A 17,526-nucleotide genomic window follows, 5' to 3' on the forward strand; every position below is an offset into this window, starting at 1 on the left:
TCTTACTGGGCCTATGTTACGTGGGCCACAAAATTAGGCCGACGCGAGCCATTAATGGGCCACAAGATCACATGCCGTTGAGGCCCAATCCGGGGCCATATCCGGTCGGGTCCGAGTCCAACTCGCGGCCCGGAAGCCGTCTTCGCTTGCTTTGCTTTTGCTTTCCTCCCCGGTTTCGTCTTCCTCTGATCCTCTCGCCGCCGCTGCTCCCCCAACCGAATCCGACGACCTCGCCGCCGGGCACGCCCGCCGCACGCGACCTCCTCTTCCTCCGCCGGAAGCCACCGGACCTCCTCGCCGACGGATTGCACCCGGCAATGTGAGATTTTCTTGGAAGCAGGAGCCGTTCCATGGATTTCTTTTCTGTTCTTGTTCTGCTTAAGTGGGGAGTGAATTTGGGTGCAGGACGATGGTGGAGGCCGAGGCCGGCAAGGAGGCGATCCGGCGAGCCCTGCGGTCTCTGCGGCGGAGGCATCTCGTCGAGGAGGGCGCCCACCGCCCGGCCATCGAGGCGCTCGCCCGGCCCTTCGCCGCCCAAGTAAAAATACCAATCTCATGTCTCCTTTTTTTTCCCATCTTTGCATATATTTTTTTTCTTGCTTTGCATAATGGAATGGAAAATTTTGTATAAAAAACCGTGCCTCGATAATGATGCTTTTGCTAAGTACCATAGATGCTTCATCTGGAGATCAAGAAACCCAAAAATTTAGATATTATTGTGTGCATAGATTTTTTTTTTTTGGTGGGCTTGTTTATTTATTTATTTCGTTTCCTTGTAGGCGGTGGAGTGGAAAGAGAAGGCTGAGAAGCATGAATTGGAGCTGCAGCAATGCTACAAGGCTCAGTCACGTTTGTCCGAGCAGCTCGTTACCGAGATAGAAGAGGGGAAAGCATCAAAAGCGCTGCTTAAAGAGAAAGAAACACTGATTACTACCATGCAGACTGAACTCGAGCAAACCAGGTTGGATTGAATACAATGTTTGGTTGTGGTCGTAGGGAAGAAAATAGCAGCTGACATTTTGTGCAAACACTTTTGTAGGGAAGAAAATACGCAGCTCAAGCAGTCGCTTGAAGAAAAAACAAGCGCTTTAGATCTTATAATTCAGGAGCACCAGGCAGTTAAAGCTGAACTTGAACAGGCATTAACAAAACAGAAAGTGGCAGAAGATGAAAACAGGAATCTGATTGATCGATGGATGCTTGAGAAGATGAAGGATGCAGAGAGGCTTAATGAGGTACCTTATTTTCTTGTTACTAAAACCGCAGCTTTCTATTTTATGGTGTTGCAAATCAAGATTATATTTTCCCTTTTAAGGGCCTGGTAGGCTAAAATGGCCAAGAAAAAAATTTGCATGTTATGCATGGATCCCTACCATTGTTGTAGTGGATGTACAATTGAGATACTTAAAGTACCATCATGCTTTCCATGACATAACACAGGAGATTTTGTGCACTATAATTTACCATCTTCCCATCATATTTGGATGGCAAATTACTATGTTAGAATATTTTTGCTCTTTAATTTTGCTTGACTACTGTGCGCTGTCTGCGGAAATGGCTCTTTTTAGACAGTTTTCAAATACTTCCCCCTTGATATTTAACCGAACAGTTAGTCACGACAGTTGAATCAATTCTATATGTACATCATGTTCAAACTCTTTTGCTTCTATAGCATAAGTGGGAGTAGAAGAACTAACTAAATATCGATGATTGTTTTAGTAGCCGAAGATCTATTTTACTATGCTTTACATTGACAACTGGTCCCACAGTACTAGTAGGTACCAAGCATTTATCAGTTTAAATGGGGGGAAATTTTTTGTTCAGGCAAATGCAATGTATGAGGAGATGGTTCTAAAGCTGAAGTCAGCTGGTGTTGGTGGTATACAACACAATGCACTACAAGAAGCTGATGGCATCATTCGTCGTTCTGAAGCTGGGTACATGGACATCATGGAAACACCAATCCCATCTACATGCAGAATCACTATCCGTGCTCATGATGGTGGCTGTGGATCTATAATTTTCCAGCATAACACAGACAAGCTAATCAGTGGTGGCCAGGATCAAACTGTCAAGATTTGGTCTGCACATACCGGTGCTTTAACCTCCACTCTACAAGGCTGTTTGGGGTCTGTCAATGATCTTGCTGTGACTAATGACAACAAGTTTGTGATTGCTGCCTGTAGCTCTAACAAATTGTTTGTATGGGAAGTTAATGGGGGGCGCCCACGTCACACTCTGACTGGTCACACAAAAAATGTTTCATCCGTTGATGCAAGCTGGGTGAAGAGCTGTGTTCTTGCTAGTTCATCCAACGATCATACCATCAAGATTTGGGATCTTCAGTCAGGCTTCTGCAAAAGCACCATAATGTCAGGGAGCAACGCCAACTCACTAGCTTTCATTGATGGTGACACCCTTTGCTCGGGTCATAGGGATGGACACCTTCGGTTATGGGACATCCGAAGTGCAAAATGCACTAGTCAGACATTCGCTCATCTTGACGTAAGCTCTGTCAGTGTGTCACGGAATAGAAATTTCATTCTTACAAGTGGAAAGGATAACGTGCACAACCTTTTTGATCCTAGAACAATGGAAGTTTGTGGAAAATTCAAGGCCATGGGTAACAGAGTGGTTAGCAGCTGGGGCAGGCCTTGCATAAGCCCTGATGAAAACTCCATAGCTGCTGGTGCTAATGATGGGTCTGTTTACATATGGTCAAGATTGAAAAAGGATGGGGTACCGACGATCCTACAGGGCCATTCTTCGTCGGTAGTTTCAAGTGCATGGTGTGGGTTAGGACCTCTTGCTACCGCTGACAAGCATCATATCTATATCTGGACTTGAGATCTTTGGTTCCTTTGGTCATTGAATCCAGGTTTTTGAGAGTTTTGTTCCAATGTATTGATGTCTATCTCGCTTTCCTCTCAAAGATGCTAGTTTACATGTAAATAGCTTAGTTTATAAGCATTGTGAATAACTTAATCCGCAAATTGACAGTAAACCTCATTGGCTTACTTTTCTCTGACATCTGTTAATGGTTGGTCAATGCTCAGCTGGGCTGGGCTTTTAAAGCAGCAAATTTTCTCTAGGTTTTAGTATGTGCAATTGCTGATCCATATGGCTATTTTTTGGATGAAAAATGGATAATCATTCATCACAGCTTCAACCAAACCTTATGGGCAATAACATTGGCTTTACATCTCGAGGTGCGTATGAATATTTCTATTTGGATAATAGTTGCCTTAGTATGACCCTACATTGTCATGTACAGTTCTCTACTTCCATTAGATCCTATAGATTAATAGGGGGTGCTAATTTTTAATGAAATGCGCTTTTTTTTCCTTTCCAAGTTGCTAAAGTTAGTTCATCATAAAATGATGAACAGTGTGAGCAATTAACCTTCGGCAAGTTGCAAGCGAGGGGGGATGTATAGCTAGCAACCCTATGTACCCTTGCAGATATTTGAAGCAATGGAAGCTGGACCGCAATTAGGTATTTGGATTATGGACTTGGAGTATTTTAGTGCGGTCCTTTTTTATTTCTCTTTTGTAAGATTTTAGTATATCAGCTCTAAATTAGACTTGACTTGTTCTTCCTGTTCAAAGAAGGAAGAAAAGTGTCTGTATGAGTCTTGCAATTGCATCTGAAGCTCAGACGAGCAAGTTAAAGTCTGATTTTTTTTTAATTAACAAATTTCAGATTTGCAAATTACAGCTGACATAAGCTGAGTTGCACTCTACACAACACCCTTTGAAAACAAACTGTTGATAAAATGGTGATTGTTGTGCAATTCAAGTTTTCAACTGATGGGCTTAAACCTAAAATCCTCATGAATTCGGAATTCCTTCCTTGTGGCTGATCATCCTGATTCCTGAAGGTGTTCAAAGTTCAAGTGCTCAGTTTTGCACTTGCATCTGAAGTTCAAACGAGCTAGTAAAAATTTGCTGCTGCTGCTGCTTCTTCTAACAACTTCAGATTCACAGATTCCAACATGCATCCAACAGCAGATGTACACAACACCCTATCGACAAGATTTTGTTTCCCCAGTACTCCTAAGCTAAAAGTACATTATGACCACCCCCAACAAAGCAATCAATTGGTAGCTAACCATTTTAGAAGAATTGTACTACTACTGATCTAAAATCCTCAAGAATTTATTCCCTTCCTTGCTGCTCACCATCCTGAACCTGAAAGAGAGAGGTTTTAACTCTACACTGGAGCAGTACCTGTTCAACAAACATCACATCATATGACAGCAATACAGCATAACACCCAAAACAAAACAAAACAAAAACACTCAAAAACCACAAAAACCTCAAAAATAAACTGGGCATCAAATTCAGTCAGCATCACAGAAAAGAAGAAAGCTTCAGCGAAGAAACTGAAAGCCTAAAACACTAGAGGCACAGAGACAAAATTGGACCAGACCGATCAGACGGCCAACCCAACCCGGCCAAGCTGGTCACTGAAGCAGAAAAGGCATGAGACCCACACTGCTTTTGGCTTATCCACAGAGGGTTAGCTTAGCTGCAACCGTTTGCCAAAACCCCTGGGCCCCTGACACTGACAAGGCACCCGTTCATGTGGGCCCAGCACGCGCACACACACACTGGTCGATTCGATCGATCGATTTTTGGATGCGTATGCACAGCAGCAGGGGCTCACCACAAGAAAACATCAATCATTGGATTCTTTCTTCTCCTCCATCGGTTGTGAGTGTGATGCTACAAGAAACCGTCAATGATTGAACCCTGCAGCTTAGGAGTAGTATGGCACAAGCCTAGAACACCACTTGCCTCATCTTTGGATTCAGTGAGCGAAAATGCTCTGAAAACTCTCTGTCAGAAATTCAGAGTTGGTCTGAATTCTCTCTGATTTGTTAGAGGGAATTAAACTGGTTTATATGAAGATTGTTTTGTGTGTGTGTGGAACAGCTAAGCTTGTTATTTGGAGATCAGATTAAATTCATTGGGTTAATAGTTCAGCAAGTGATTTGCAGGTAAAGACTCTGCTCTGGTAGCAGCAGGATGTGGAAGCAAAGAATTTCTGAATTTGTATTACAGATTCAGCTCAAATTGAAGTATACTGAACAAACCCATCTGTTTGAATCGATTGATCATCTGACCAAGAAAGCATCTATTTAAAATTTGAGGATCCGATCAAGAAAACATCTACTACTACTTGACCATCTGATCATCAAGATCGAACAAACAACCAATACAATAAAAATACTAATAATAATAATGACAGCATTAAGACTCAGATTTAATTTAATTGTCCTCACACCAAACTTTACCTAAGCATCATTAATCAAGCTACCATCTATCACTGCATCACAAGCTCAAGAAGCCTCTCGCTTCACGCGCCGGCGCCGGCAAATTGATCGGCCGCGGCGAGCTCTCGCCGGCGAGCGCTACGGCGGTGGTGGCGCCGCCGCCGCCCTCCACGACGCGGTCGCCGTAGATGTGCACCGTCCTCGGGTTCGGCCCGCGGGAGATGACGCAGGTGTAGTCCTCCGATGACGGCTCCATCTGCATCTCCGCCGGTGACTCCGCCGCCGCCGCCGCCGCGTCGCCGCCGGCGACGCGAAGCGGCAGCCACGAGCTCTTGTTCTTGACGCCGAACTCGACGCGGCGATCGAGGGAGCACGACCTGAGCAGGGGATGCTGCTGCTGCGGTTGCGCCTGCAGCTTGACCGCCCGCGACGCGGCGGCGAGGACGCTCTGTCTGTGGCCGTCGTCGTCGTCGCCGGTGCAGTCGAGCGCGTCGGCGAGGCCGTGCGTGCCGGCGCCCCAGTCGCACCACGGCCGGCGCTTGCTTCCGCCGGCGTCCGGGCTGGGCGCGAAGGCCGCCGCCGCGTCGATCACGGACGTCGGGCTCATCGAGTACGGCGTCTCGGGCTCCGAACCGCCGCCGCCGCCGCCGCCGCCGTTCTTGGCGTGGCTGCCGGAAGGCAGCGAGGCACAGTGCAGCAGCCTCGGAGACCCCAACAACGCACACGCCGCGGTGGCGCTCTTGCCGCCGCCGCCGCCGCCGTCGCACGAAACCGTCGTCGAGCTCGCGTGCTGGCCGGAGAGGTGGCTCTGCTGCACGCCGCCGCCGCCGCTGTTCATCGATCTGGACCTCCTCCTCAGGATCATCTCCTGGACCTTCGATCTCAGGAACATCTCAAGAACCGAAACCAACTCAAACAATTCTCTCAAAAACGCAAGTGAATTTCACTGAACCCGATCGGCTCAACTCGATCGGCACCTTCTTCTCAAAATTGAACAGCAACAGCAACAAGAACAGCGCAGATGAGATGAGATCGATCGATCGAGGCAGAGTTTAAGAACGGAGCTCGAGGCCAAAACGACCAAAGAAGCCTCAGAAGTGTACTCAGACGCAACCTAACCAAGCTCAGATGGAGAAGCAAAATGGGACCTTTGCAGCTCGATCTGCAAGCAACTACTCCCAACACAAGAGTTTGGCAAGATCCTTAAGCTATCATCAAAATCATCAGCTTCTTGCTGCACTCAAAGGAACAACACCTCAATCAAACTATCAAAGGTAGAAGATGAAGAAGAAGAAGAAGAAGAAGAAGAGGGAGAAGAAGACGAGAGAGAGGTTGGTGATGAACTGATGATACTAATAAGCATATAGTAGCACAATGGGGAGGTTGGGAGGGTGGCGATCTTAAAGAAGCCATCTCCTCTCCTCACAGTGAATGAACATGATGTCAGTGTTGGTTTGTGTGTGCTTGCATCCAAAGGGGCAGGTCCTTATCCTGAGTTTTTTTTCTTTTTCTCTTTTGTTTTTACACATCTTTTTCATTGGCAATGGTCCTCTCCTCCTGTCCTGGCCATGCTTCTCTTGCTGCTGTAGTGTGTGCTGTGCTGCATTCTTGCGCTGGGTGTTACTGTCCCCGTTTGAGCCCATGCACGCGCACACAAATGGTAGATTCCGTTGGTACAGCAGGTAGATTTGCTGTCGACCTATGGAAAGATGCGAGGCTCTACGTCAATGAAATCATTCATCTCATGCTGCTGAATCGCTGATCAGATGATAATTTGAGATGATTCATCAGTGGTATAGCAGTAGTAGAACTGTAAATGTCAGGTAGATCATGCAACGAGCTGAATTATCATTGTTGTTCAGAGCATCACACTTTTACAGTAGTACAGTGTCTCTGAGAAATTACTCAATTAATCGTGCGTTAACAATTTATCTCGTTTTACATATCATCTTAATCTTCTGTTTCCTACTCTCAAACACACGGTAAATCATTCACCAAGGTATCTCATGCTGCTCATCTGATCAGATGAGATGATTCAGTGGTTGCTTCAGTAAAAATCAGTCAGTAACTAGATCATACATTCATACTACAATGAGCTGAATCTCCATCGTTTTTTTTTCAGAACAACACGTATTTACAGTATTTCCGAGAAATTACTGCCAGAAAGAACCAGATTATTTTTGTCATCTAAACGTTTTTTTAGTAGAATTAGTACTGGTAGGAGTACAATTAGATTACTGCACGATGACAAAAGATCGCAATTATGTCCTGTCTCTAACTGTACCCTTTTTTCTTGGCATGTTTGTCATCTACTGAAGCGTATGCGATGCGCCCGCCTGCCCCTACCCTCTTTTGTTTGCTTCTCTTCGCTCGCTGCCCTTAACTGCAATGCTTCCCCCACACTTCTCTCGTCACGTCTCCTTGAAGAGCCTGTCCTAAAGTGCTATATGAAAAATGGATGATAGATGAAAGAAGAATTATTTGAGAGCACAAACAAATGACTTACGCATTACAAAGTTTAAAAGGTTGATTTAAAACAGTTTTTTTCAAGGAAATGCTGATGAAAAAGCCATTTTGCAGATATTGCACCATTTAGAAGCTAGGAAAATGTGTCCGCAGTAATCCACCATACGAAGAATATAACTATGCTAAACGATAGAAATGGCACTACAAGATCAGCCGCCGAAAACCGCTATAGAACAATTATCGGTTACTAGTAAAAGATTTTTGCTATTTGGGCTCAACATCATCACTAACTCTGTGGCACTACAAGATAACCCACCGAAAAAAACTGTTACTACAAAAGATCGGTCGCTAATTATAGCTATTCCCTTTGTAGCCTTGTTGACTCCATCGTAGCTGGTCCTCTGACAAGCAAACGACGAGTCGATATTGTTGCTGCACGAAGAAATTTTACATTGACATTAACATTGTTCTCTACAAGCCGATAATCGGATCAAAACCATATGCCAAAGCCACCATCCGTCGACCTCGAGCGGCTACCTGGGCTTCTTGACCAAACACACTTTCTCTGTCTCAATATGTAGAACTTAAGGTATATTTATATTCGTAGTCTTAGCATTGATCTAATTCTATTCTAAATTGTTACATGTTGAAACGAATGAAGTAATAAAATTTTAATGTTAATGTAACGGTTAAATTAGATTTTTTTTAATAAATACTTAGGCTTAATTAGATTTGTTTGGGCTAAAAAAAATTACGAGTTCCATCGCGGCTTGCGGCAAATGGCAACCGCGTCAATCGTCATTCCCTTCTCGCCTCGCCCGTTGGGGTGTCCCCTTGGCAAGTTGGCTTGCCAATTATTGGAGCTCAGACTTGAGACATCGATTTGATAATTCAAGATTAGATTAGTAATTTGATACTATGTGTACAGATTTGGGGGGTTTGATTTATACTTTTAAAAGAGAGGGGGTGTATCAATTTAGTATAGTGACAAGTGACAAGTGAGTGATTGGTGCAGAAAGGGATTGGCACACGATTTTAATCCCAGGAGCTACCTGATAGTACCCTCCTTACTTTTATAGTGCTAGGAGTACCATTTTCTTAGATAGGAGTAGATGTTTGCTGATAGAGAGTAATAGGTGGGCTCCATGTCTAAACAAGATGTTAATTAAGCAGCAGTAATATTTACTCCCTCCGTATTTTAATGTATGACGCTGTTGACTTTTTAATCAACGTTTAACCATTCGTCTTATTCAAAAAATTTATGTAATTATTATTTATTTTATTATGGCTTGATTTATTATCAAATATTTTTTGAGTATAACATAAGTATTTTTATATTTGCATAAAAAATTTGAATAAGACGAATGGTCAAACATTGTTTGAAAAATCAATGGTGTCATATATTAAAATACAAGGGAGTACTGTACTAGCAAACCACCCACGCATGAGATCACCGTATTATCCCAATCTATATCCATTTCTCCGGTGCAGCAATTTTCCTACCCAGAAGCAAGAAAGTGATTGCTACTTCAATACGTGTTGCAATCTCATGACAGTGGTCAAGAAGTAGACATTTACTCTAGAATTGCCCTTATGACTACCATATGAGCACTGTGATTAACGGCAGTTTAATTTCAGTAAAACCAATTGGTTACTCTGACCTTAGGCCAGTGACAGTAGACAGTAGTTTTCTGTCATTATTTTTGACTGAACAAGTAGACGCCGCCGGGCATAATCTTGTGGGCGACATGGTGGGCTCATCATGGCGCCATTGCACGATGGAAGGGTGAGAGCAAGGCAGGTGTAAAGAACTTGTTTCTCCTTTGGTACTTGGTCCAAAGAATGAGAAAAGTAGTAAATCAATAACTTAACAATGGCATCATCATCACACTCACACATGATTCTCTTTTTCTCGTATACAGTACTCCCACCATATTTTAATGTATAACACCGTTGATTTTTTGATAAATGTTTGACATTTCGTCTTATTCAAAAAAATTACATAATTATAATTTATTTTATTGTAACTTGATTTATCATCAAATATTCTTTAAACATGACATAAATATTTTTATATTTGCATAAAAATTTTGAATAAGACGAGTGGTCAAACGTTGGTTATAAAATCAACAGCGTCATATATTAAAATACGGAGGTAGTATAATTCTAAGAAATGGTTAACCCTGAAGTTCTTTTTTTCTCTCTCTTTTGGATACAAGTCACAACGCTTGTAAATGAGGGGTTCTAAACTTGCTCCATTTTTCCTTGGAGGACAACACAAATGCAGTCTTTTATTGACAACGGGCAAAGGGTGAAAGGGAGGGGCACCAAACCTGACCCTCCTGGTGATGCAACTCTAGACTCCAGACTGTTGAGTTTTGCAATTTGCAAATACTCTTTGCACATGCAGCAACAGTGCTAGTGATTGGACAGGCCCTAATTTGCTTGATTTTTTTTTTAAAAAAAAAGGACAAGGTGATGATGAAGAAAGCAACTGGGCAAATCCTAATTAGTTAAAATAAACTGGGCCATGTCCCAAAGCATGCCGTTTTCTGACATTCTGTGAGCAGCAAAATACAGTTGCAGTGACAGAAAGGTATACTTTCACTTAGGTCAGGTGAAATGGACGCCTTGCTGATGCATGCTTATTGTCTCCCTTTCGCCTTCAGTGAGAAGCATCAGCTTAATGTGGATGAAAAGAAGCAAAGCTTAGCACTGTTAGTCACAGTAAAATAAAATTCAGGTTGCATCATGCAATGAAGCTTCATCCAGAGCTTTCAGGTAAAGAGACCAAGAAAAGCTTCTCACTGCATGCCAAGGCTGCTTGCTAGCCATTGTTGCAGTGGCGGCCATTAATTGCAAAGTCGCTGGACTGTCAAAACGTTAAGATCATATCGATTTTGGCTTCTTATTATCTTAATTGCTCTTGTTACTGTTCAGTTGGTAGATAGGAGTACTTGTTTTAGTATGTTCATTGAACAACTGAGGATGCAGACCGCACAAACTAGTAATTTGATGAACAGCATGCAAGACCGTCCGATCAGTATCCGACGCCCTGGATTTCTTCCAGTTCAGATACTCTAGTGACACAAAGGATTCCACTTGCTATCACCTAGTAGTATTTAGTATTTCTTCTTGTCCTCATTGAAAACATTTAGTATTAAATTATATTGGATAGGTGATTAGGTCAAGAACTTGAAGTGGTTTGTGCCGCTGGAACTAGAAGACATACAAGATCTTCATACCTTCATGGGAATCGTTATCAATGAGGCTGACTTAGGTTTGTTTGTGCCATTAGTTTCATGGTTAGAAAAACCAATTAGAAGGAAGAAAACAAGGGCACTGACTTATGAGATGTACTCCAGCTTCTCTACTAGTAGCACCATGAGACTATGAGAGATCAATGATAATATTGTTTAAACCTTTGAAAAATGAATCAGTGAGTTCCCAGTTTTAATAGAAGTTGCATCTGGAGGAGAGGGAAAAAAAAGGCAGCAAAGCAGACATCATGTTGTTGACCATGGGAATTAACTTTCTTACAGAGAACTCTTATCCTCCTGATCAACCGTGTTCATCTTTGCATCTCTGCTCAATGGATAAGGTTTTTTTGGTCAGAATAAATTCCTAGACTTTGTTTAGCCATCCTCACCAGGATTGGGAATAAATTCTAACTCCCTATCATTACCCTTCCTCATCAATGAACTAACAAGCAGTAATGCAGAAAGAAGAGAAAGCAAGCAACACCTGTACCTGTTTTTGGAACCTGGGAAAAGAATTTCATCCAAATCCAGCTCAAATTGCATTGTTTTTCTGTGAAATTCCACTGGCAGATCAGATGCAGGCGACAAACCAGTGATCGCAGATGCTGCAAATATTCCTCCTGCCAGAGAAAAACATTTACATGTGAGGTAGTAGCTGCTCGTTTCCAGCTCTGCAAAAACCATCGGGCACGTCACATACTCACGTTCAAATCAGTATACATGGAAAGCTTTTGCAACGCAAAGAAACAGAAAGCTTGTCCTTACCGTCGTCATATCGTAGATCATGTCATATACTGTACACCACGATTCAGAGAAAGAGACAACACAGCCGGAATCCTCATGCTCTTTAGTGATTGATCTTTACGTCTCAGCCATCAGTTGCGATCACGACAAAAAAAAGTGATCAGCGTGCAGTTAAATCAGCAGCAATTTGATGCATTGCAAAAATGATATTATAGCGTGCAATTATCATTGGATAGCAGCATGGTTAATATAGGGTAAGTAACATTTCAAATCACAGATAACAGCTGCTACAGGTAGAGCAGACAACAAGAACTGCGGGCATTTCGACTGAAACAACAGGCATCAGAATTCAGAAGCCGTTATGCTGTGGCCTATGGATAATGAGAAAAGTGTTTGCTAGTAGATTTAATCTTACAGTTGTGAATGTCAAAATGCCTTTTGTTTTCCAAGCCTCTAATGGTACAATGAGAAACAAAGAACTGGTTTTGCTGAGGCTGGCCGATCTACTTCTTGATCTTCTTATCGTTTCTGCCCCTTTTCCTCTGCTCTCTCCTTTCCTCCGAGTAGTGCTTCTTTACCAGCATCTTGTGCATTGATACTTTCAGTGCAGCTAGAACTGAAGCTAACACCTCTTCTTGCTTTGCAATGTCAAGACTTCCTTGCAGCGCCAGAAGGAGCTTCTCACCATGTGGCACCTCACTGTCTTCCAAGACTGTAGGAACATGATCACATCCGGCTAGCGGATCCTTTTTGAAGTGTGGGATGATTTTCAAACGGGTACATAACTGGGAAGTAGCCTGATTAGGCATATTCGATGCGCCCATGACGGTCCATAGAAGATCTGCTGAGAAGCTGGAAGACAGGCTAGTAGGAATATAGCACTTTTCCGTTGTAACCACCTGGTAGTGCAGGGGAGGAATTATTAGTTTTTCCAGCAATATACAAAAAAAGAAAAAAAAAAGGTACTACTATTGAACAGCTGAGCCAACAAGATATCTTGCTAGTCACCAATAACCAAGATTTAACAATACTTTTCCAGATAAATCTTAACTAGCCCCATCACAACTGGCAACAAGAAACCTAGAGCTCGCACGAACATTTCTCTCAAGCCAAAGCCTAGCAAGTCACAAGCATTGGTACCAATCTTTGTAAAGATCATTTCAAGAAATAAGGCTATCAACAGTACTAAATAGTAATGATGCGCTAAATCTTGTTGTAAAACAAAATCCTGGTCAAGTGGTCATGCTATTAATCCCAAACCAGTTGCCTTGAAAAAGATACATTTTCAAAGAGACATACCTTTAGAAAAGATAACTTCTTTGCAATAAGGTCACATGCTAAAAGCATTACTCCATTTAAACTGCATCAAACAGATAAAAAAGAACCCCATTTTACCAAGCAAATCATATTACTTTTGGAGAAGCGTAACCACACAAGTTTACCTCTGAATGGCTACAGCAACCAACGAACCATCATTAGTCGGGCATATATCTGCAACAGATAGATTGTTGTCTTCAGTTTCATTTGGCTCTAAGAGTTCTCCCACCTGTGAATTGTTTTAAGAGCAAGTTAGCTAGTACAAAATAACACAAACAATTATAACTGGAATAAACAACCTATTGACTTTTTTTTTTAGAAAACTCAAATAAACATTTTCCAGATGTTACCTTGTCTCGGACTTGACATGTATCAAGGAGGCAGCCGTTTATGTAGTCCCATAGACGAACCTAAATAAATGAATAAAAAACATCACGAGGAGCATTGGAAAAGCTTGCTGGGAACACGTTAGCATTCCAAAATGATTTTGTACCCACAGTAGAATCACCGCCTCCAGACAAAAGAAAGCTCGGACCTTCTGAAAGGCATGTGAAGGCAATGCACGATACAAAGCTGCATTATTATCCACAGGAAATATAAAATGCATTAACTAATACGTTGCAACATTTAGCTCTAAAATTTCACTGGGTTTAATAGATAATAATGCAAATTCCTAGAGATACAGAAAGAATGTAGACACTGTGTAAAATAAAAAAGTACGAAGGCACAGGATACTGAGCATACTCTGTATGTCCTAGGCAAAAACTTTGAATCTCATGAGCCCCTCTTAAAGGCTTTTTCGGGAGTGATGTAATCTACAAAACAAATTTCACCAAAGAAGAAAAAAAAAAGAGAATTATGATCCACACAAATGCAGAAAGTACAGCAAAGTATAATGGTTTCATACTCGGATTTTAAAGTCCCGGTCAGCTGTAGCAATGAATCGTCCATCCGGTGAGAATTTCTGCATTCCAATACATAATATAAGTGTGCAGGGATCGGAAATTTGAAGCATAATGTGTTACTGTGATATTTTCAGCAGGACATACAAATAACTATGGCTAATATAAAATATCAAAATTTGTCATACCATGCTAGTAATAATACTGCAGTAGTGACCAAAAATTGACACAGGTTTATTATCAGTTGGCTCCTGCTCTCCACCACTTTCCCCCATGGTAACTAACCAAATAACACCAAATTTATCTGCAAAAGTTACATATGTGCCATCATTGCTAATAGCAACTGCACTGACCCTCTTTTCGGAAGTTCTGCAAAAGAAATCAAACTCATGCATGAAGGACTTAATACATTACCAACCACAAAAATGAAGTTTTTAACATAGCTAACAATACTCCAAGCTGCTAAGTGTGTCAGCCAACAATTATGGGTGGATTCTCATAAACACGTAGATAAGTAGCAGAAGAATAGTTGTAAATTGACTCACTGAATACATGATAAATAAAATGGTACACTAATTTGGTTAATCCATTATGCTTTCACAATAAAACAAACAGGGTGACTTACATGGTCCGAATGCAGCACCATGAATCAGTCTTCCAGACCTTAACAAGCTTGTCATCACCAGCGGATGCGAACAGAGCACCGTTTGCACTAAACGAGATAGCTCTTATAGCATCCGAATGAGAACCACCGCCAGAATTGTCTGACAATGAAACTGCACTGCTGGCCCTGGATCCAAAAATACACATTTATTCGCACATTTCAATATTCACCAAGTGAAATGAAGGAAAAAAGAAGGCATACATCCATTTAGACATTTTCACTGGGCAGTACAAAACTAAGCATCTGAGCTGAAAATTTTATCAGCAGTGAAATTTTACACGAATAAATATCAACAGAAGCTTCATCCTTCTATATGCTATGCACTTAGACTACAGTACAATACGACAGACCAATTTGGGCTCAGGTAAAAAAACGCATCACGTCCCAATCTCCATCAAAATCAAACTACTTAACTATAAGAGTAAATTGAGATCCGACAATAGGCAGGAAGGCGAGCCACGAGCGAAGAGAGGCGTTCCTTACTTGAGATCGAACACGCGGAGCTCGGGCCCGACGGCGACGGCGACGGAGCGGCCGAGCGGGTGGGCGGCGACGAGAGCCGGCGCGAACTCCGCCGCGCCGCCGCTCACCTCGGCCTCCTCGACCGCGGCGTCCTCCATTTGCGGCGAGCTTTTGCTTCGCGCGTGGGCTTTTGCTTTGCGGTGGGATTCGAATCGAGCGCGAGAACGCGAGATGGGAGGGAGGCGGGGAGGAGGGGGAGTTCGCGAGGATTAGGGTTTATGAGTGGCTCTCTCGTTGGGCCCACCGGTCAGTGTCTCGGTTGGAGATTTGGAGGCGGCTTTGAGATTGCAGCCCGGCCCATGAATACTTGGGCCTTTAGTTAAACTCGAGAAGTTTTCTTAGATCCACTCAAAACTCAATTAATAAATTGTTTCAACATCCAAAACCTCTGCTGTATCTAGATGCCATATGTTGTTTTTTTTGGTATTTACAATTTTGCCACTGGTTTTTTTAATTTTGTAAGGATGCCAATCGAACAACAGTTCTAATTGCATTTTTTAATTATCTGGTGGCAATCCTACAATATATATAGATTTAACCCAGTGGCAAATTTGTAATTAGTTCTTTTTTTTTTGTAGAGAGAGTTCCTTTTTTTCATCGTTTGCTTGTTGATTTATAATTCACAACCGAAACTTAAATTTTTAAACCTAATTTTAAATCATTTTATACTATTATTGAGTTTTCCTTTTCAGCCTTGGATTTTAAAGGCTACAAATGTAATGGTTCTACTCTCAAATCATTTATCGTTGCTCGTTTTTTTTTTGTCACAGCTTATCAGCTGAACCCAACCAATGTGACACCCTTTTTTCAAGAAAAGGAAAAAAACAGTATATTACTATATTGTCTAGAGAAGATAGCAACAGAAAATTTCAATATTTTTCTCATTCTTTTATTTTCTGCAAAAACACCAGGACCACCAGTGATCGAAACTCTCTCTTATGTTCTTTGGGATTTGCATCTCCTGCAGCTATCTATGATCATCCAGCAATCAGCCAATCACCAGATTTTTGCACCATTCGGCACCAAAGATTCATTCCCTGCCGACAGGCGACAGGAGCCCTGAAGCCTGAACTAAAATTGGCCGCGCAACCACACATTTCTGCAGGGAAGACGATTGATCGATCCTCTCTTGCTCTGATCACACAAGACAATGCAGCTGTCCCGACAACGTTGTCCTTGAATCGTCGCCAACCAAAAGAAAATCTCTTCAACCCAACAGCGATTTGCTCGAATCTCATTAACCGCGTGAAAAAGAATATATATCTTCAGGGATCGATGGAAATGAAAACTTTGACCATTTTCGTTTTAACAATGTTTTGTAATTCTTTGAAAAATACACCATATTATCGAACTATGATAACCTAACTAGACTTTTTTTTTGTTCAACCAAATATGATAAATCTAAAAATTGTTAATGGTTGAAGTTGAAACAACCCTGGTCAGAGGTGACAGTTGACAAAGTAAATAGGAGCCGAGGGAGTATCGTTATCTTCTCTCTAAAATGGATTCCGATTAATCAGAATTTTAATACTGGACACATCATACCAGGGATGCAGCCTCTATCATGTCCGTGTGATCCGGCGTCTTACCGAAATCTAGCATATATTTACTGAAATCTTATCAACCGCGTAGGAGAAAAGTCTTCAGATATCGATGGAAATGTTCTTATGTTCAGATATCACTCTCCTCAAGCCACATCTTAGATTACAGAAACACTTGCAGTTAGCATCATCATCTTATCATTATCACTAACGGATGCCAATTAATTCGAATTTTAATCTTAGACAGATCGTGCGGATGCAAATTCCTGTCCTGTCCGTGTGATTGGTCCATGCATTGCAAAATCTTTCCCAGGACTGTACGAGATGATAAGGGAGAAGACATCAGGGAGACACGGAGGAGCAGGAGGCAGACATGGGCAAGGCGTTCATGGCCATGTCAATCTTCAGGTGCCTTCTGGACCGAGAATTCGAAGAATGAACGTCCTATCTCGCCCCGTCTTCGTCGTCGTTCGTCGTCGCATACTACTACATACTGTCATACTGACATGCAGCGAATCCATCAGATAAGCCCGTAAAAACATCGTCTCGCCATCAGATGTCGCTGCAGTGCCGCGAGCACCCTGACAGCCATACTACACATGAACTGACATAAGATTCATCAGCTTGGGCCACATTCTGAATTTCCTGATCTCTGAACATGTTTCTGACAGCACATTCCTCTGACGAACGTGCAGCTGCTAGAATTGTCATCGCCGGCTGTCACTCCGTCAGAACTTGTCACCGGATGATGCAGATGCCTGGAGATCGTTTAGCCGGTTGATTGATTGGATAATGCTCGAGTCGCTTCGTTCATTTTAGCCACCATTAGTAC

General features: G+C 42.3%; 3 protein-coding genes across 3 annotated transcripts; 1 reads left to right on the plus strand and 2 right to left on the minus strand.

Moving 5' to 3' along the window:
- Window positions 1-56: 56 nt before the first annotated feature.
- LOC127766419 (autophagy-related protein 16) lies at window positions 57-4,066 on the plus strand. The gene is made up of 5 exons (XM_052291463.1): window positions 57-319; window positions 406-538; window positions 780-961; window positions 1,040-1,235; window positions 1,825-4,066. The coding sequence occupies exons 1-5, from the start codon at window positions 72-74 to the stop codon at window positions 2,845-2,847; spliced, it is 1,782 nt and encodes a 593-aa protein (XP_052147423.1). The 5' UTR covers window positions 57-71; the 3' UTR covers window positions 2,848-4,066.
- A 967-nt stretch (window positions 4,067-5,033) lies between these two features.
- Window positions 5,034-6,807, minus strand: LOC127766429 (uncharacterized). Its single transcript, XM_052291472.1, has one exon. It carries the CDS (start codon window positions 6,168-6,170, stop codon window positions 5,337-5,339), a length of 834 nt encoding a protein of 277 aa, XP_052147432.1. The 5' UTR covers window positions 6,171-6,807; the 3' UTR covers window positions 5,034-5,336.
- A 5,289-nt stretch (window positions 6,808-12,096) lies between these two features.
- On the minus strand, window positions 12,097-15,353 carry LOC127766423 (uncharacterized). The gene is made up of 10 exons (XM_052291466.1): window positions 15,115-15,353; window positions 14,593-14,757; window positions 14,156-14,336; window positions 13,973-14,029; window positions 13,810-13,880; window positions 13,563-13,638; window positions 13,416-13,475; window positions 13,191-13,294; window positions 13,048-13,108; window positions 12,097-12,647 (listed from the first exon to the last, which is right to left on the minus strand). The coding sequence occupies exons 1-10, from the start codon at window positions 15,249-15,251 to the stop codon at window positions 12,252-12,254; spliced, it is 1,308 nt and encodes a 435-aa protein (XP_052147426.1). The 5' UTR covers window positions 15,252-15,353; the 3' UTR covers window positions 12,097-12,251.
- Between the last annotated feature and the right edge of the window lie 2,173 nt (window positions 15,354-17,526).

This window comes from Oryza glaberrima, chromosome 3 (genome assembly GCF_000147395.1).
Source record: "Oryza glaberrima chromosome 3, OglaRS2, whole genome shotgun sequence".
Lineage (NCBI taxonomy): Eukaryota > Viridiplantae > Streptophyta > Magnoliopsida > Poales > Poaceae > Oryza > Oryza glaberrima.